A 19,547-nucleotide genomic window follows, 5' to 3' on the forward strand; every position below is an offset into this window, starting at 1 on the left:
CCTTAATCAGCATTAAAGATAATACGCCTTATTTCAACATTTCATTTTCTTTGCCAGTCGAGTGTAGAAATTGCGTTAACTTGTTTCGTTGACTTTTCAGCACTTGAGTTCTTCACAGTTCTGGTGAGTGGAAAACGTTAATGGCCGGAAGTTTCCGCTTTACAGTTGATTAAAATGACATTACCTCGAGGGCAAGTTTACCAAGCCAGTTGTTAATAGCTATCTTCTTCGACTGTTACATCGTCAATACTTAAGACACAAGTAAATCTTTCGCTATTTTCTTCACATTCTAGAAGTTTGTTATTTTAAGCTTTAGCTTATTCCATCCTTCCATTTTATATCTTGTTGTGTTGACAGTCTTTTCTTCACAAAGGTCACGTCTTACCACTAACTTGTGAAAACTTTTTATGAACCATCGAAAACTTTGACGACAGTAAAACTACCATATGTATTTGCAAAGCAAATTCATACATATGTTCAGTGAATAAATTAAAACACAGACTTCACAATTAAATAGCTTTATTCTTTTCTTTATTCCCTCGCTGACCATGAACAATACACGCTTTGAACACCGTAAATGGTAGTCAAAATTCACTAAAAACGAGTAAATACAACTTGAATACAAATTTAAGGGCCTGTTCACATGAGCCCGGTAGCCGGGATTCAGCGAAGCGTTAAATCATTTTGGCAAATGGAAAAGATTAAATACTTCACGACAAGGTAAAAACTTGTTTGAGCAATTTCTTTATGCTCTGACTTTGCAAATTTACAAAATCTTTAAAATGAAAACAAATGATTGTGCATGATTTGAAAATTACAACTACGCTTAAGAAAAGTTTTGCGCTTAAAATTTTGCTCCTTTCGATGACTCCAAATCATTTCCGCCTCTCTGAACTCCAGTTACCGGGCTCATGTAATCATCTTCTATGATGCTATAATTTTGAAAGCGATTGTAACTTTCGGGTCACAAGAAGATATAAATAAAATTTATAATTTATGTAATAAAATCTTCGAAACAGTTTATTCATATCAATTTTCGTTCTCAAGATATTGTGGTTTATGCACTGTACGCTTTACACAGCATGTGACGTCACATTGCATAACGGAAATTTGAAATAGCAGGTACATTTGCTGATATTTTACTTCAACAGAGTTGAATTCCCTTCATTCTCTCCCTAATGGTATTAAGTATTGCTTGATAATTTCAACGAAACCAAAGGATGCTTAAAACTTTGTTAAATGCAAATTGATGTAAAAATTTGTGTAAAGCGAATTATAAAAACTTCAATATCTTGAGAATGAGAAGCAATGTACGTACACTGTTTGAGAAAATACGCTGTCATTTTCAAAATCCTTTTGAGTGAAAATATAATTTAAATAGCAAAATTTTGAGTCGTATGCCTTGAAATTATCATTGATGCTAATTTATAGTGAACTATACACACGCAATAGGTTATACTGAGGGTAAAGGGGGTATACTTAGGGGATTATAATCAGTAGAAAGGGTATTTAAGAATATATAATTAATTGAAAACAAAAAACTTACAGGACCATGATTAAACAAAACTTTGATACCAGTCGATGGAGGAGGTTGTCGTACTTTGAATCTACAGATATCAATACCAATGTTCCTTAATATCACCGAATGTACATACGTGTGACCTTCTTTAAGTACCCCCATGTCCACCTCAGGTGGAGAAAGCTCAAAACCTCTTGTGTCGTTCTTTCCAATAACAGAAGCAGTTTGAACTTTACGTCGGACAGGATCCTCTATCTTTAAAAACTGATATCCCAGAGAAGAATAAGAGATAAAAAGGATCAAGGCAACAACATAAAATGGAATTATAAAATATTGGTTTCTGATTGATAGAAATAAATAATTAGTTTCTCCATGTCTTTTTACAAACACTGATGATTTTAAAGATTTTTCAAAAGAAAATGTAACGTATTTTCAAATTTTATATATCTGTCCTTCATTTTATCTTATTTAATTCAGTTGAAAATAATTTAAGTCGATATGAAAATTGAAATGAAATTTCACAATTGTAACAATAGAAAACCAAACATGTCAAAATGCGTTTGCTTGAATCGTACCCAATTGGCAAAAAATTAGAGAAAACAGCAAATATTAAGTCTTTATATATATTTATTGAGATAAATAAAAATTCTTCATATTTTTTTCTATACCTGTGAATAAACGTGAACTAATCCTTCTACAATCAAACTGAGAATCCACGGCATTCCCTGTTGTCCTTGTACTATCCCTCTTCAACAGCATTCCTTAGAGTACTCTTCTCACAATACTCTATATGTGTATACAAAGCTTGCAGAGTACACATTGAATCTTCTTGCAAGTTTCTTGTGGTGATTGCTTCCTCTTCACTTTCGAAATCAGATTCCTCGTCCTAAAGAAAAGTCTCAGGCAGTTATTTTTACATATTTTCAGCAACATCATGAACAGTTCCCACTACTATATTCCACGTGAGCCAACGAGCTTCCAAAATGTATATACGATTCAATGATTGTTCTTTTAAACATATCTTCCGTAGACTCCTTCTTACTAACGGATTGTTTCTGTATATGAGCATCGTCCTTGTTAGAGCTTTTATTGTCGTCGACATGCTTGGAATCATTCGTGTTTTCATTGGTCAACGAGTCCTCATCCAAAACCCTCGAGCGTACGATATGTGCATGAGCTACGTTCAATTTCATAAAGCTACATTTAAACTGGCGTCGTTGTTCCTTCTCTGCCATGCTTGATTTTGTTTCACAGTTAGAATTTCATTTTCAAGTATTCTTCTACCGCAATCGACGAATTATAATATCTGTGAAAAATATTAGAGCATAATTTATGCACAAAATATTAAGATACAAAGTTATGGAAAAATTAAAAATCACTAACATTGTCACAAATATTACGAGTGGCGTAACAAAGTGTTGACGAGTTTAATAAGCACTTCTCAAAACAATCTTAAGAAGACAAAGTACGTTTAAAAAATATATGGTTGAAAGTTTGGTAAACGCACCTATAAGCACCAATTTCAGAGCTCCATCGCTTGAGAATTAATCTCAGCATGCATGTGTAATCAACTGCACCAACTCTCCAAGTTCATTATCATGACAATGACGAACTGTATGTATTAGTACCGATTATGGAGTAATAAGAGCGCTCAGTCATAAATTTTCAGATTATTAATCTGCGCATGCGCAGTGTGCTTGAGCATGCGCTGTCGACTTGAGCAGCTGCCGAAGTTCATGTTCATGGCAACGATCAACTGCATCTACTAGTACCGATTTTGGAGTTATAGAATGCTTAGTAACAATTTAATATAGAAATCATCTGCGCATGCACTCGAGCATGTTAGTCCACTCGACTAACCGTTCATAGTCATGGCAACAACTATAGCATCACAAACAAGATACAACTATTCTTTCTTTTTTTGATGCATTTATATTTCATTCGTGAATTTTTAAGCCTGAAACGTAAACATTTATAAAATATAAATGAATGCACTTTAAAATACTTCTTTATATTTTAAAACGACGACAAGTCCATCTAAATAAACTTTTAAAAACACATCTTGTGTTCAAAATATCAGGATAAACGTAGCTCAATATTGTTTAACACGCTGGTCGCACGACAAACAAGAGCTCTAAAAACACAAAATTTTGTCGCGTGATCTCCTTCGTAAAACGCGGGCAATAAATTATATAACTCTATTGAAAGAAGTTTATTTGTCGGAGTTAAAAAATAATTCTACAATCATAGTTTCGTCTTTTTAATTTTGATGATATGCATATTTACAAAACATTTAGTATTTATACATATTTCGTAACACGTAAACAACAGTAAACATTTCTGAAATTGCGAATTGCGAAAAATTTCTCAAACTGTCCTAATTTCGTTGAATTGTCACATTGGGAGTGTAGAGGTAGTAATGATGTGTCAGCGTTAACTCATTACACAGTTGGACATTTATCTTCGTATGCACAATATGCAAAATGATTCTAACATCTCTACACGAAGTCATATCATGTTCTTATAGCTACGAGACTTTATTTTTAGTGTTAATATTTAGTTCTAAAGATAGCAAATACCATAGTGAATGGTAAAAGTAATAAGGTAGTAGTTCTTAACAGACAGTTTTAAGTAAAGACCACTAACCCAATAGTTCTAAAAGAAATTTTATGAAATTATGTTTTCAATTAATCGCTGTTTTGAGCGTCATCTCTCCTTTGGTGATGAAGTACTCTTTCTTGGCATTATAAATATTAGTAGATTTTATATTTTCATTTTATATATTTTCATCGAATACCATAGTGAACGATAAAAGTAATAAGTTGATTGTTCTTAAAAGAACTGTTTTAAGTAAAGAGCACTAAACCAATAGTTCTAAATTAAACGACATGATGCACTTCGGCAGACTACACCTCAAGTGTCAACGTCTGCTAAATGATATTTTACAATCTACCGATATTTATAATGCCATGTCCAAAAGCGAAGATGACGCTTAAAACAGGGATAAATTAAAACATAATCCTTTGTCGGCGGAGGACGGGATTGGTTAACTTAATTAAAACATCTTTCATGACGCTTAACTGAAAAAATGAACGGTATTTCTTAATGATTCTAAAATTGTCGTCTGAATAAGAATCAGCTCAATACGTTGACACCTTAGGAGTAGTCGGCTCACATGCATCATGTCGTTTAATTTAGAACTATTGGGTTAGTGCTCTTTTCTAAAACAGTTCTTTTAAGAACTATCAACTTATTATATTACTTTTACCATTCACAATGGTATTTTCTATCTTTAAAAATATTTTCAGATTTGTTACCACGACAAAGTCTCTATTTTATTGTTAATATATACTTTACTTTTTCAACGATTGCTTGTAATAACTAAAGAAAACCTCGAACTCGGGAAACAGCTATTTAGTTATATGAACAAAACAGAAAATATATCTTACTTTAACATATTTTCACTAAAAAGCCACAGGGGTTTGCAACAAGACATTTCAATTAAGATAGTATAAACAACCTGTAGAGAAACTTTTGCATGTGCGCCTCTACATTGTTAAAATTAGAAAATTTCATAAGTTATTAATTTTTCATAGCAATAACCAAAACCCCATGAATAATATATCCATCGTGTCGTTTTTAACACACTGACATTACACACTCGAAAGTTTTCAACTTGAAACTCTACATTTTAAAATAATTTTATTTAAAATATTTTAAATGCCAAAATATCGTAAAAAAATGTTTTTATGTCATTATTTGTCATCTAAATGAACTTTTAAGGACACATCTGCGTTGTTTTGATGCGTTGCCATGATGCGCACAGTTCAGCTGGTGTTTGACAACTTAAAGTGAAACTATATTCATCCAGGATATTAATCCTAAGGACTATATTAAGGATTAATGTATATATATATACTCTGATGATGGCTTTGGAATAAAGTGAAACTATATAAAGCTGTTCCTTCAATCGTACTAAGAGGCAATAAAGAGTGTGCAAAAGAAATGAATCATACAAATGATGAGCAGTCCCAAGCGTTTTTAGTATTTGAAGTAACGGGTCAATCATTGTGTGTAATTATTGGAGTTACAGGAAACATTTTTGTGATATTGTACAATGTTCGTTGGAATACAGATAAAAATGCAAGCAGCTATTTTATTATAAGTTTGGCTGTTTCAGATCTTATCGTTTGTGGGATCACTCTTCCGCTGACTATCGTAACAGTAACTAAATTTTTGATAGGAATAACCAAACTATCTGTTGTACTATGTAAACTGAACTATTCCCTTTGGTACGCGACCATATCGACATCAGTTGTGAATCTTATGATGCTCACAATTGATCGTTACATTTGTATTGCATTACCCCTAAAGTATCCTCACATTGTCACCCAAAGGAAGGTGTCCATGGCTTTGGCTTCAGTATGGATCACTGGCTTTCTTAGTTTTATTATGATGTTTTTCAATACAAAAAGTTCCAAATTACCATTTGAATGTTATCCAAGCAAAGTAGTTGTTTCAATTTGCACTATTTTATTCTTTCTTCTTCCACTTGGTGTTATGATCGTTTTCAATGTGAAAATTGTACGAATTGCTCGAAACCAAGGTCAAAAAATAGCATCAGAAGGTTCAAAACTACAAAGAAGTAATTCAACCGCTACAGATGATTTGAGCTCACGAAAAAACTTCACACGACAATTGAAACTCTTCAAAACAATTCGTGTCGTTTTTGGATATTTTTTACTCTGTGTAACACCTTTTCCTGTGATATTGTTCATAGATTATACCATTTGTAATGATGGCTGTATTTCTTTAAACGTAGTTCATATAACAGCACTTGTGGCTGCAACAAACTCCGTGACAAATGCTTTTATATATGGAATACGTGACAAGAAATACAGAAGATCTTTCAAGCTGCTGTTTGCACGTTGTTGCAATTTATCTGGGTAATTCATAGAAAGATAAAGAACCTTATTTCGTAACATCAAAAACATCTAATGGTCTCTAAAAGCGACGTTCTAAAGCCAATGTGTAGTGTATAGTAATACGTAGCGTAATACAAAATATAACTTAATAAAATCAGTTGTATAAAATAGGCTTAAATTTTATGAAAGGTGCTTAGTTTGTCTTTAATTTATGTTCACTATGACATAACTGGTGAATAAATTGCCTTATCCCTGTTTTATCTGACAAACAATCTTCCAACTGTATTCTCAACTGTAAACAGTCTCTTACCCAGAGAGCAAAGTTCTTTAAGGAATCTTCCTTGATTTTATCTTCCTGTAAAATTGTGTAGCAAGCTATGATGTCATTGTGAAGCTGTCACCTTATTTTGAATTTTGCTTAGTAATACTATAATATGTTTCTTCACGTAATAACAATGTATAAAGTCAATCTCGCGTCATGAATATGAATAACTATTTTATGATTAAACAGTGATTACCTTTTAACCAATTTACTTGCTAATTTTGATCTCTTTTTGCATATCTTCAAAGTCATGTCTCTCACGTTGAAATAGACGAAGTCGCCATATTGATGGATGCTGGTGAAATGGTTTGGCAATGTAAACTGTCTGAAGGTTTATATTAAACAACATGATCAAAAACCAAGACTTTGGGACAGGTGATTAATGATTTTACAACTATGAACATTCTCATGTTATCGACGATTGGTCTTGAACCTGAAACAGTAACAAATGTGAGAGGAAAATAAAGATAATAACTGGTGTCTTCTTCAAAACCTTAACCCTGCTTGTCCTGTAATACATAAAAATCGACACCACGGTTGTCTTCACTCCATCCCACAAACCTTTGCAAACCATCAATATGTTTACGAGGAACGTTTGGACTAAGCATCCTTAATCAGCATTAAAGATAATACGCCTTATTTCAACATTTCATTTTCTTGCCAGTCGAGTGTAGAAATTGCGTTAACTTGTTTCGTTGACTTTTCAGCACTTGAGTTCTTCACAGTTCTGGTGAGTGGAAAACGTTAATGGCCGGAAGTTTCCGCTTTAAGTTGATTAAAATGACATTACCTCGAGGGCAAGTTTACCAAGCCAGTTGTTAATAGCTATCTTCTTCGACTGTTACATCGTCAATACTTAAGACACAAGTAAATCTTTCGCTATTTTCTTCACATTCTAGAAGTTTGTTATTTTAAGCTTTAGCTTATTCCATCCTTCCATTTTATATCTTGTTGTGTTGACAGTCTTTTCTTCACAAAGGTCACGTCTTACCACTAACTTGTGAAAACTTTTTATGAACCATCGAAAACTTTGACGACAGTAAAACTACCATATGTATTTGCAAAGCAAATTCATACATATGTTCAGTGAATAAATTAAAACACAGACTTCACAATTAAATAGCTTTATTCTTTTCTTTATTCCCTCGCTGACCATGAACAATACACGCTTTGAACACCGTAAATGGTAGTCAAAATTCACTAAAAACGAGTAAATACAACTTGAATACAAATTTAAGGGCCTGTTCACATGAGCCCGGTAGCCGGGATTCAGCGAAGCGTTAAATCATTTTGGCAAATGGAAAAGATTAAATACTTCACGACAAAAAACTTGTTTGAGCAATTTCTCTATGCTCTGACTTTGCAAATTTACAAAGTCTTTAAAATGAAAACAAACGATTGTACATGATTTGAAAATTACAACTACGCTTAAGAAAAGTTTTGCGCTTAAAATTTTTGCTCCTTTCGATGACTCCAAATCATTTCCCGCCTGTCTGAACTCCAGTTACCGCGGGCTCATGTAATCATCTTCTATGATGCCATAATTTTGAAAGCGATTGTAACTTTCGGGTCACAAGAAGATATAAATAAAATTTATAATTTATGTAATAAAATCTTCGAAACAGTTTATTCATATCAATTTTCGTTCTCAAGATATTGTGGTTTATGCACTGTACGCTTTACACAGCATGTGACGTCACATTGCATAACGGTAATTTGAAATAGCAGGTACATTTGCTGATATTTTACTTCAACAGAGTTGAATTCCCTTCATTCTCTCCCTAATGGTATTAAATAATGCTTGATAATTTCAACGAAACCAAAGGATGCTTAAAACTTTGATAAATGCAAATTGATGTAAAAATTTGTGTAAAGCAAATTATAAAAACTTCAATATCTTAAGAATGAGAAGCAATATACGTACACTGTTTGAGAAAATACGCTGTCAGTTTCAAAATCCTGTTGAGAGAAAATATAATTTAAATAGCAAAATTTTCGAGTCGTATGCCTTGAAATTATCACGCAGTAGTTTATACTGAGGGTAAAGGGGGTATACTTAGGGGATTATAAGCGGTAGAAAGGGTATTTATGAATATATAATTAATTGAAAACAAAAAACTTACAGGACCATGATTAAACAAAACTTTGATACCAGTCGATGGAGAAGGTTGTCGTACTTTGAATCTACAGCTATCAATACCAATGTTCCTTAATATCACCGAATGTACATACGTGTGACCTTCTTTAAGTACCCACATGTCCACCTCTGGTGGAGAAAGCTCAAAACCTCTTGTGTTGTTCTTTCCAATAACAGAAGCAGTTTGAACTTTACGTCGGACAGGATCCTCTATCTTTAAAAACTGATATCCCAGAGAAGAATAAGAAATAAAAAGGATCAAGGAAACAACAAAAAATGGAATTATAAAACATGGGTTTCTGATTGATTGACATGAAAAATTAGTTTCTCTATGTCGTTTACAAACACTGATAATTTCAAAGATTTTTCAAAAGAAAATATAACGTATTTTCAAATTTTATATATCTGCCCTTCATTTTATCTTATTTAATTCAGTAGAAAATAATTTGAGTTGATATGAAAATAGAAACGAATTTTCACATGTCGTATTTGGAAGCCATTTTCGATTTAAAATTTGCTCAAGCAATTTTTGAAGCAAGCTACAACTAAGGGACGAAAATTTCAGCAACAAGAGCTCTGTTTTTTGGGGGGAAACTGTATTTTTATGAGTAAATCTTCTAATGTTATTAATAGCCAACACAACAAGTGTTTAATTACATGTGAAAATAACCACTAAATTTGAGGTCACGACCTGTAATAGTTGCGAAGACAACGTCGACGATACGTGCGAATTTACAACAAAGTTCACGTTGTTTTACCGGCATTTTCATTATTTTATTTAAAACATCATCCACAATTCTTCAAGAACCAAGGCTCAGTGGTCTAGTGGTATGATTCTCGCTTTGGGTGCGAGAGGCCGCGGGTTCGATTCCCGCCTGAGCCCCGCTTTCTACGATTTCATCATAAATTCCTTCAGAAAATATTTTTGTAATGACTTGCGATGACAAATCATTACCAATTGAGCAACTTTTTCCGATAAAGACAAATAATTTCATGCAAAAAAATTGTTACGATTCTATAAAACAGTCAAAATAACAAAATGAAATGAAAGCATCATAAAGTTGGACCAATGTGGACCAATGCAAATGTGGACCAATGCAAAAAAAACTGTCAGCTATAAATATGATTTTGACCAAATTTAAAATTATTTTGGAAGAAATGTCTGCGCATTGCACCTTTTTAAGAATTGGCACGAATCCCGCATTTGCATAAATAGCGCAACCTTCACTATTCAGCGACTGCTTAGCACAACTAGTCCACCGTCCAGGTAAAAAAGCACTGAAGGCACATGTTAAGTGAAGAAACGAACTGAGAGCCAATTAAAAATACAATAAACAAATAAAGTTGAAGTGTTCAAAAAGAAAGATGCATTGGCCGGGAATCGAAACAGGGCCTCTCACGTGGCAGGCGAGAATTCTACCACTGAACCACCAATGCCTCGATATCAATGGTTGATACCGAGGTAATTGCAACGTAATCTGTGACCTCACAAGCAAATTAAACTTTTGCCTGTGTGCAATATTTAAAAATTTTGTTATCATCTCACCTGAGAGTTTGGTAGAGCACCAGGTTTTCCACCCATGATAACGTTGGGTAAATTGTCATGATTATCACAAGATGTCTCTGTGTAACGATAACATAAACATAAAGGCTGTTTTTACGTACTACACATTGCACCAACTATCACTTACTTGATGACGTAACATCTGAACTCAATACTTCATGTTGCATTTCCAACAATGATTCTAAAGTCGAACTTCGGACTATAGATTGTTTGGTACGGGGGGAATCTAAAACACTTTCATTGCTCAAGACAGTCGATGCTTGACGGGGGGTGGGGTTGGTGGGTCGTGTCGACGGGGAGGTAGGTACACCACCAGCTTGTGCAGGAGTAGGATTCACTGGACGACTGACAAAGGTGTACTACTTTCGACTGGAGAGACATCCCCAGGCGATTGTCCTCTTTCAAGATCTGGGTTCTCTAAAACCGCTGACCTAGACCAGTTTGAATATTGCGGAACATTTTCTATAGCAGTAAGAAAGAAAAAGTACGTTTATTAATTAAAAAGAGTTTCTCTAACTATGTACAGTAACGTACCATGAGAAGTTTGATGCCTCTGATCTATAATTTCTGTTGATGCACTCATTGCAGTGTGAAGCGAACTAGAAACTGGACAAGCTTGTTTGTCGAGTTCAGCACTGAGCTTCAACATATCAGGACCGCGATTTAAAGCACTTAGAAAAGCTTGACCCTTCGCCGTTTCAAAATATGGCGGAACTTCACGATGACGTAATGCATGTTTGCCGTATTCCAGTTTAGCCAAATCTATACGATCTCGTTCCCATTCCTCGGCCGTGCGTTTCCAGGCTGGCGCAGGTGGTGCGGGCTTTTCGACAGGTGCTACAGACTTCAAATACTTTTCTTGTACACCTGCAGTAAAGTAAACATAAAATAACTTGACTTTTCTATGTTCAAAATAAAAACTGTATGAATTACGATGGTTTTTGTAAACTGATTCTTTCCAAAATAGACAAAGGAAGACGCAACCATTTTACAACAAAGTCAGCAAGAAGTTTAATAAAGAAACAACGACATTATTGAATGTATTGTTTTCATGATAGCGACAGTGAAAATTAAAAACTAAATAGAAACCAAGTTTAAACATTACCATTTACATCAGCTTTGACATCATTTTTCAGAGAATTTTCCCGCTCGTACTAAAAATGAAATAAAAATTTCCCGGTGAACTCAAAGTATTAGTTGCGATAAATTATTACATATACTTTAGTTTGCTTTGTAAAACTAAAGTACACATGATAAAATCCTTCCTTCATCCAAACGGGAATATTTGGATTGTTATCATTCTTATCTATAAACGGTTGAAATAATATTGTCTAAAATATATCGTTCAAAAGTTTTGATGAAATGTATCATTAATCCAATGTCATTTTTCAAAGTTTTTTAAAGGGATTATTTACATGTCAATCAATAGCTTTACTAAGTTTAAGCATGAAGGGCAGCTCTAGTTCACTTAACGTTCACACAATTTTTTGACGTTTTCTAGTCTCTAACACGATAAATTTTTACACGCTATAAGGAATTTTAATCGTTTCCGCTACGTTTTAATAAAAACTCTTCAAAGAAAAGTGACCTCCTTGTAATGAAGCCATAACAGACCATCATAAAGCGAGACTTCATTGTTAGTAGCCGGCGTTTGCTAGCAATAACTAAAGAAAATGTTGATGAAATATTTCGTTATTTATAATAATAAAAACAGAATATCGTGTTTTCCTTTAATGTATTTTCAATAAAAAAGGCCACAGGGGGTTTGCAATATCGTAATTTAACCTGAGACAATGCAATCTGTGACGGAATTATTGAAAGTGACTCCACATTATGACACAGTAGTAAACTTTTAAAGAATATCCTTTTTTCATAGTTATCTAAATAACATAGGACTATTCCCACGCCACTTCTCTTTCTTACAACACATTTATATTTTATCCTCGATCTTTAAATTTGTAACTGAAACACTCATAAAATAGAAATGATTACGTTTTAAAGCAATTATATTTAACATATCGTAATGACTGCTTTATCAAACTATCGAAAAATGAATTTGTTATGTCAATGTTAGCTAATAAACTTTCATCTAAATAAAGTTTTCAAAACACATCTGGTGTTAACGTTGTCATGAAGCACGCAGTTCAATATTAGCATTTGACTACTCAGGTTGATACGAAAGCTGTTGTTCTTATTACATCCAAGGATTCTCTTACAAACGAGACAAAAAACTGATGAAAACAATGAATTCTATAAGCGATCAAATATCACAAACTTTTGGGATATTTCTAATAACAGTTGATTCATTGTTTATAATAATTGGAGTTATAGGAAACGTTTTGGTGATATGGCACAATGTTCGTTGGAATAAAGATAAAAACACGACCAGTCATTTTGTTATTAACTTGGCTTTGTCGGATCTTGTCGTTTGTGGGATCTCTTTCCCGACGGCTATCTCTTTCAAAGCGACACTCGCTTTGAAAGAAAAAACAGGCCTACCATGCGAATTATTCATTTCCATTTTGTGCGCAAGTATATCGCTTTCTCTGGTGAATCTCATGATGCTCACAATTGATCGTTACATTTGTATTGCATTACCCCTAAAGTATCCTCACATTGTCACCCAAAGAAAGGTGTCTATAGCGTTGGTTTCAGTATGGATCACTGGCTTTTTTAATTTTCTTATGATATTTTTCACATCGAAACCTAGCGATGTGCCATTAATATGTGAGATGAACAAAATAGCTGCTTCCGTTGCTACTTTTTCTTTTTCCTTGTTCCACTTGGTGTTACGATCGTTTTTGATGTGAAAACTGTACAAATTGCTCGAAGTCAAGGTAAACAAATAGCAGCACAAGCTTCATTATCACAAACAAATAATTCATCGGCTGCAGATCATTTCAACTCAAGAAAAAAGTTTTTACGACAGGCGAAACTCTTCAAAACAATCCGTGTCGTTTTTGGTTGTTTTTTATTCTGTGTAACACCGTTTCCTGTGGTAGTGTTTATCGAGTTTGTCATTTGCAATCATGGCTGTATCCCTTAAAAGTTCACATTGGAATTTCGCTTCTGGCTGCAACAAACTCCATTACAAATGCTTTCATTTATGGAATACGAGATAAGAAATACAGAAGATCTTTCAAACAAATGTTTGCGCGATGTTGCAATTCATTTGGGTAATCAATAGAAAAGAGAATAAAAAGAAACGGAAAAGAACATTCTAGCATAACACAAAAAAAATCTAATGATAACTGTCTCTCTTAGGGACGCCAAGATAAAATGTGAGGCTTAAGGCTTCTCTTGAGGAAATAGGACGTTATGATTTTAAATATCTGCCAGGCAGATTTTCTAAACTGTTCTCAACTTTAAAGGTCTGTAACAGAGACCCCAAAGTTTTTTCTTAAAGGAGCCTTGCATGATTTTACTTCTCTAAAAACGTGTGTCTAACTAGAATGGGGGTTTAGAGAAAGATCTCAACTCCATCACTCTCGGAGATTCTGAACTTTATAAATGCTGAACATGGCTATCATTAAACTCTGTTACCCTAACTATTATTAAAGTTCTTGCACCTGGTGGAAAACATAGTTCAAAAAACAAATGAATTCACTGATGTACATTCACTTTAGGAGATCCGTGAAGAAATCTAAGCTCAGTGCAGTACAAAATATAACTTTAAATGAGTCGTATAAAATGGTTATAGATTTGTAGAAAAATATGCATTTCCATGTTGACTTTTATTTATGTGCACTATGACATGATTAGTGAGTAACATTAACGTCATTATAAATAAAATTTGATAATTTGACAACAATCTTTACTGTTGTCATCTTAAAATTTTCCTATAGTGTAACTATAAGTAATACTATGATATATTACTTGATGTAATAAAAATATAGAGGCAGTCTCGTATCATAATATAACCGCGCTTACCTTTTCAATCCATTTGCTATTTTTACTTCTTCCGTGTCACGTGACTCCTCCGGTAGACAGTTATCGCACTGAAGTTGAAGTTTTGTCACGTACTCGCCATATTGACGGAATGCCGCTGAAATAGTTTTGCGATGTACGATGTCTGAAGGCTCATATTGAACAAAATGACGTAAAACCAAGACTTTGGGACAAGTTAATAATGGTTTTACATCAACGGGCTTTCTCATGTTGCCAATGACTAGTCCACAACCTGAAACAAGAAGAAAAATGAGCGGGAAAATTAGGATAATAACTGGTGCCCTCCCCTAAATTAAACCATTTTAATCCTGCAACACACAAACAGGTATGAACGTTGATATCCCTGTAGTACACCTGCAAACCCTTAACTTTGCCAACATAAACCAAACTATCGATTTATCAAAAAACAATCTCAAAATACCAAAAATTCAAATGAAACATCAATATAACAATGAAATAAAGACCACCTCCATTGGTACCAAATTTTGGACCAAAATTCAAATGAAACATCAATATAACAATGAAATAAAGACCACCTGCATTGGTACCAAATTTTGGTCCATCTTTCTTTTTTTCTATCGGTGGAAACTGCGTGAAGTCTCTTTCCCGTAAAGCAAGCGGAACAAGATTACTTTCATCTTTGTGTTTTAGCCATTTTCTTCCTTCTCCTCCTGAGAAAGGTTTTAGTACAGTAACTCCGGAGACGTTTGGTAAACTCTCAACAGGAGTTCTTAAAGCAGCCGTAGCAACGTTATCTTCAGCAGCTTTCAAGTATTCGTCAACGTCTTGATGACGTAACAATTCAAACCCAGTACCATCACGACGCATCACAAAGAATCGTGGGACGGGGAAAATGTCTGCTATAGAAATAACAACAAAACCGAATATGTGTTATAACTCTGTCATATGATTCGAAGAAAATGTTATTTGAAAAACTTAATGAATGATTGGTATTTAAAAGAAAAACTCAAGTTGTAGAGTTAAGTTAATGGTGTCTCACCTTTTTCTGTTGTATCTGTAGTATTGACTTTATCAACTTTTATATCACCATTACTAAACACAGAGAATGTATTTCCACAGTTGTCCTTATGATCACAGCAATGTTGTGACGTAGTGCGTAGATAATAAACACCCCCCTGACGATTCCTGACAGAATTGACGTCATCACCACCATGATCATGATTAACTTCATTTAAGTCGCGAGGAAAGTAGGAAACGTTACCTAACATATAAAGTAACAACACTTTACTTTGATTTTCCTCTCTTGAATTAGACAAAATTATTTTATGAAGTGAAAATAATTCAAAGATTGTTAACCCTCCCTATAAATCAACTGTCCTTATGTGTACCCCTATAACTATCACTTCTTAACAACATACCTTTACTATCACACAAGATCCTAGAACCATCATATATATCAACAACACTTTACTTTAATGTCCTTATGTGTACCCTATAACTATCACTTCTTAACAACATACCTTTACTATCACACAAAATCCTAGAACCATCATATATATCAACAACACTTTCACCATTTGTCATCCCCTATAACTATCACTTCTTAACAACATACCTTTACTATCACACAAAATCCTAAAACCATCATATATATCGACAATACTTTCACCATTTGTCATCGTGTGTATGGAGCTACCGTTACCAAACAGCGTTTGACATGAACCATATTCTGTCTCCATGGTAACGGTTGCAAAACCCTCACATTCCACCTTGACATATGTGGTAACACGTGACTCGTACTCAGCCTCTTCGCCAGTTTCTGCATTCGGAGGTTGCAACTCTACTCGTGTTATATCGTAAAACGTAGTAATACGAGTGCCGTCCGAATGCGCTACGACTTGAGTGCTGTCATGTCGAATAACTTTGATGACTTTATCTTCCCTCGTTTTGTAAATCTAAGCAATTTTTATAGAAACATTCAAGAAGAAAATTTATGTCGAACTTGAATAGACAAGTAATAAATAGAATTAATGGTTGCTCTTAGAAATATCAAAACAGCAGTAAATATATTTGCTCTTACACAATAAACATGAAGCAGTTTTTTGTCAAATTACAACATGAATCGTTCATATCATAATGTAGCTTTAGTAAACTTAACAACAAGAAAAATATGTAGCAGTAAAAAGCAAGCCTTCCTTGCTCTTTGTTTTGTTTGACTGTTTAGTAATAGCAATAGAATTTCTGCTTCCATCATATGGAGCTTACATGTAAATGATAATTGCGTACATGGTTATGTTGATCATATGGAGCTTACATGTAAATGATAATTGCGTACATGGTTATGTTGATCATATGGAGCTTACATGTAAATGATAATTATGTTTTCGTAAGAAAAAAGCAATATGTCAGGACAATAAAAAATCGTCTCAAACAAAAGAAAAACTAAAAGTACCATTTAAAATGCTGTTTTCAAGGCTTCTACAACATAATCAGGGCCATCGGTGGATAGTTAATGGGGGTGGTGGTGTTTTATTCATGTATTCAGATGTGCCTACTCATTTCATTTGAAAGCAATTCACCTAAGGAATTAAGTAATTCACATTCAAAAGAAACCAGTCGACCAAAATTAAGTATATGAATATACAACCCCCGATCAACGTTCTCGGGACGGTCCTGAACATAATTACCTGTCGTGTATCTGGACATGTCGCTAGAGATTGTTTCACGTAATTTCCTAAACATTGGCTACCACCATCGTTTTGTAAAAACCGCTGACCATCACATGTTACCGTCATCCATTGCGCTCTCAGCTTCATACTTTCATTTACTTGGTCGTCAACATCATCTGGCAATGACGTCATTATTTCACCTGTAATACACAAAAATCGACACCAGGGTTGTTTTCACTCCATCCCACAAACAAGTGCATATCATCAATATATTTACGAGGAACGTTTGGACTAAACATCCTTAATCAGTATTAAAGCTAATACGCCTTATTTCAACATTTCATTCTTCTTGCCAGTCGAGTGTAGAAATTGCGTTAACTTGTTTCAGTTGACTTTTCAGCACTTGAGTCCTTCACAGTTCTGGTGAGGGAAACGTTAATGGCTGGATGTTTCCGCTTTAAAATTTATTAAAACTACATTACCTCGAGGGCAAGTTTACCAAGCCAGTTGTTAATAGCTATCTTCTTCGACTGTTACATCGTCAATACTTAAGAAACAAGTAAATCTTTCGCTATTTTCTTCACATTCTCGAAGTTTGTTATTTTAAGCTTTAGCTTATTCCATCCTTCCATTTTATATCTTGTTGTGTTGACAGTCTTTTCCTCACAAAGGCCACGTCTTACCACTAACTTGTGAAAACTTTTGATGAACCATCGAAAACTTTGACGACAGTAAAACTACCATATGTATTTGCAAAGCAAATTCATACATAGGTTCACTGAATAAATTAAAAAACAGACTTCACAATTAAATAGCTTTATTCTTTTCTTTAATCCCTCGCTGACCATAAACAATACACGCTTTGAACACCATCAATGATAGTCAAAATTCAGTTAAAACGAGTAAATACAACTCGAATACAAATTTAAGGGGCTGTTCACATGAGCCCGGTAGACGGGATTCAGCGAAGCATTAAATCATTTTGGTAAATGGGAAAGATTAAATACTTCACGACAAAAAACTTGTTTGAGCAATTTCTCTATGCTCTGACTTTGCAAATTTACAAAATCTTTAAAATGAAAACAAATGATTGTGCATGATTTGAAAATTACAACTACGCTTAAGAAAAGTTTTGCGCTTAAAATTTTTGCTCCTTTCGATGACTCGAAATCATTTCCCGCCTCTCTGAACTCCAGTTACCGCGGGCTCATGTAATCAGCTTCTATGATGCCATAATTTTGAAAGCGATTGTAACTTTCGGGTCACAAGAAGATATAAATAAAATTTATAACTTATGCAATAAAAATTACTCAATGATAAAAACTATACGCAGAATACATAGAACAATCTATGAAGTTTAAAATCGTTTGGAAACATCAGAATACATATGATTTCTTCGAGGACGAATAGCGTCTCTTGATGGAGGTCGATTGTCAATCATACGTGTTCCTTTACTGAGATAACCTTGGGGAAACGAATTTGAACGATTGTCATACTCATAAGCAGTTAAAATAGCTGACAATATCGTTAAAGAATGCTATGATTTGTAACTAAGTTGACTGTTTTCGTTCTCTGTTGTTCATTCGTCACTATCTACACTGACACACTTTATTTTATTTCTTATATGTTTTGCATCGTTTGAAAACTGCTCTCGTTCTCTGTTGTTCATTCATCACTACCTACAATGACATGTTATCTTATTTCTTATATATTTTATGTGGTGTAAAGACTGCTCTTGTTTTCTGTTGCTCATTCATTCATTCATCTTTATTTACAGAAACACACGTTATCTTGTTTCTTACATATTTTATGTGGGGTAAAGATGTTCTCGTTCTCTGTTGTTTATTCATCACTATCTACACAGACACATGTTGTCTTATTTCTTATGTGTTTTATATAGTGGAAAGACTGTTCTCATTCTCTGTTGTTCATTCATCACTACCTACACAGACATAGGTCATCACATTTCTTATATATTTTTATGCAACGTAAAGACTGTTCTCATTCTCTGTATGAGCATGAATTTTATAATATAAACATTCCTGTCACACAAACTATTCATGAAATTAAAGGATACTGGCCGATACATGAAGATAAAAAATTTCATTTTCGCCAATTATTTTAATGGGATGACCAACAGATCCAACTCCACTTTCTCCAGATACACCAACAGCTACAGCAAACATTTCTATGTCTAGTTTTCACGTCATGCCTGCTGCAATCTATAAAATAAAAATGCAACAACCAAAGAAAAAGTAAGACACAGGTTTTATTTCATTGAAAAACGTGTGTCATTCCCAATCATTGCAGTTTATTAGCCCATCAAGCAGCACAATAGAAATTGTTTTGTTGCTTTTTAATGTAAGAGCTTATGATTGGAAAATTGCGCCATTTATATTATATTTTCATTGAACGTTACCATGAAAATCTTCTAAAACAGTTTATTCATATCAATTTTCTTTCTCGAGATATTACAGTTTATGCACTGTACGCTTTACACAG

General features: G+C 33.9%; 4 protein-coding genes, 1 long non-coding RNA gene and 2 other non-coding genes across 7 annotated transcripts; 2 read left to right on the forward strand and 5 right to left on the reverse strand.

Annotated features, from left to right (window-relative positions):
* Positions 1-502: 502 nt before the first annotated feature.
* On the reverse strand, positions 503-1,684 carry LOC124442897. Its single transcript, XR_006947424.1, has 2 exons — positions 1,547-1,684; positions 503-594 (listed from the first exon to the last, which is right to left on the reverse strand). It is a non-coding gene; the product is annotated as an uncharacterized LOC124442897 (long non-coding RNA).
* A 3,825-nt stretch (positions 1,685-5,509) lies between these two features.
* Positions 5,510-6,469, forward strand: LOC124441019 (alpha-1A adrenergic receptor-like). Its single transcript, XM_046991438.1, has one exon. It carries the CDS (start codon positions 5,525-5,527, stop codon positions 6,467-6,469), a length of 945 nt encoding a protein of 314 aa, XP_046847394.1. The 5' UTR covers positions 5,510-5,524.
* Positions 6,470-7,104: 635 nt separating this feature from the next.
* LOC124441020 lies at positions 7,105-10,814 on the reverse strand. The gene is made up of 6 exons (XM_046991440.1): positions 10,595-10,814; positions 10,450-10,526; positions 8,890-9,126; positions 8,691-8,725; positions 7,266-7,375; positions 7,105-7,199 (listed from the first exon to the last, which is right to left on the reverse strand). Exons 1-6 carry the CDS (start codon positions 10,632-10,634, stop codon positions 7,105-7,107), a joined length of 594 nt encoding a protein of 197 aa, XP_046847396.1. The 5' UTR covers positions 10,635-10,814.
* Trnap-ugg lies at positions 9,715-9,786 on the forward strand. The gene has a single exon. It is a non-coding gene; the product is annotated as a tRNA-Pro (tRNA).
* Positions 10,270-10,340, reverse strand: Trnag-gcc. The gene has a single exon. It is a non-coding gene; the product is annotated as a tRNA-Gly (tRNA).
* Positions 10,815-10,816: 2 nt separating the features above from the next.
* Positions 10,817-13,027, reverse strand: LOC124441021 (the record flags this gene model as incomplete). The annotated part of the gene is made up of 5 exons (XM_046991441.1): positions 12,967-13,027; positions 11,688-11,773; positions 11,573-11,621; positions 11,002-11,334; positions 10,817-10,929 (listed from the first exon to the last, which is right to left on the reverse strand). Coding segments are annotated over exons 1-5 (642 nt in total), but the record flags the coding sequence as incomplete, so codon positions are not given.
* Positions 13,028-14,393: 1,366 nt separating this feature from the next.
* LOC124441022 (sperm-associated antigen 17-like) lies at positions 14,394-15,267 on the reverse strand. The gene is made up of 2 exons (XM_046991442.1): positions 14,952-15,267; positions 14,394-14,647 (listed from the first exon to the last, which is right to left on the reverse strand). Exons 1-2 carry the CDS (start codon positions 15,241-15,243, stop codon positions 14,394-14,396), a joined length of 546 nt encoding a protein of 181 aa, XP_046847398.1. The 5' UTR covers positions 15,244-15,267.
* Between the last annotated feature and the right edge of the window lie 4,280 nt (positions 15,268-19,547).

The sequence above is a fragment of the Xenia sp. Carnegie-2017 genome, unplaced genomic scaffold, assembly GCF_021976095.1.
Source record: "Xenia sp. Carnegie-2017 unplaced genomic scaffold, XeniaSp_v1 HiC_scaffold_20, whole genome shotgun sequence".
Taxonomy (NCBI): domain Eukaryota; kingdom Metazoa; phylum Cnidaria; class Anthozoa; order Malacalcyonacea; family Xeniidae; genus Xenia; species Xenia sp. Carnegie-2017.

What these genes read in the sequence shown, in the direction of transcription:
- LOC124441019 (XM_046991438.1), top strand. Translation starts at nt 5,525, where the DNA reads ATGAATCATACAAATGATGAGCAGTCCCAAGCGTTTTTAGTATTTGAA.
- LOC124441022 (XM_046991442.1), bottom strand. Translation starts at nt 15,243, where the DNA reads ATGCGTCGTGATGGTACTGGGTTTGAATTGTTACGTCATCAAGACGTT. An exon ending in AAAATTTGGTACCAATGCAG is followed by an intron (nt 14,648 to 14,951) that starts GTGGTCTTTATT and finishes TTCTTGTTTCAG; the next exon opens with GTTGTGGACTAGTCATTGGC.
- LOC124441020 (XM_046991440.1), bottom strand. Translation starts at nt 10,634, where the DNA reads ATGCAACATGAAGTATTGAGTTCAGATGTTACGTCATCAA. An exon ending in TTCAGATGTTACGTCATCAA is followed by an intron (nt 10,527 to 10,594) that starts GTAAGTGATAGT and finishes ATCGTTACACAG; the next exon opens with AGACATCTTGTGATAATCAT. An exon ending in TGTATTACAGGACAAGCAGG is followed by an intron (nt 7,200 to 7,265) that starts GTTAAGGTTTTG and finishes TTACTGTTTCAG; the next exon opens with GTTCAAGACCAATCGTCGAT.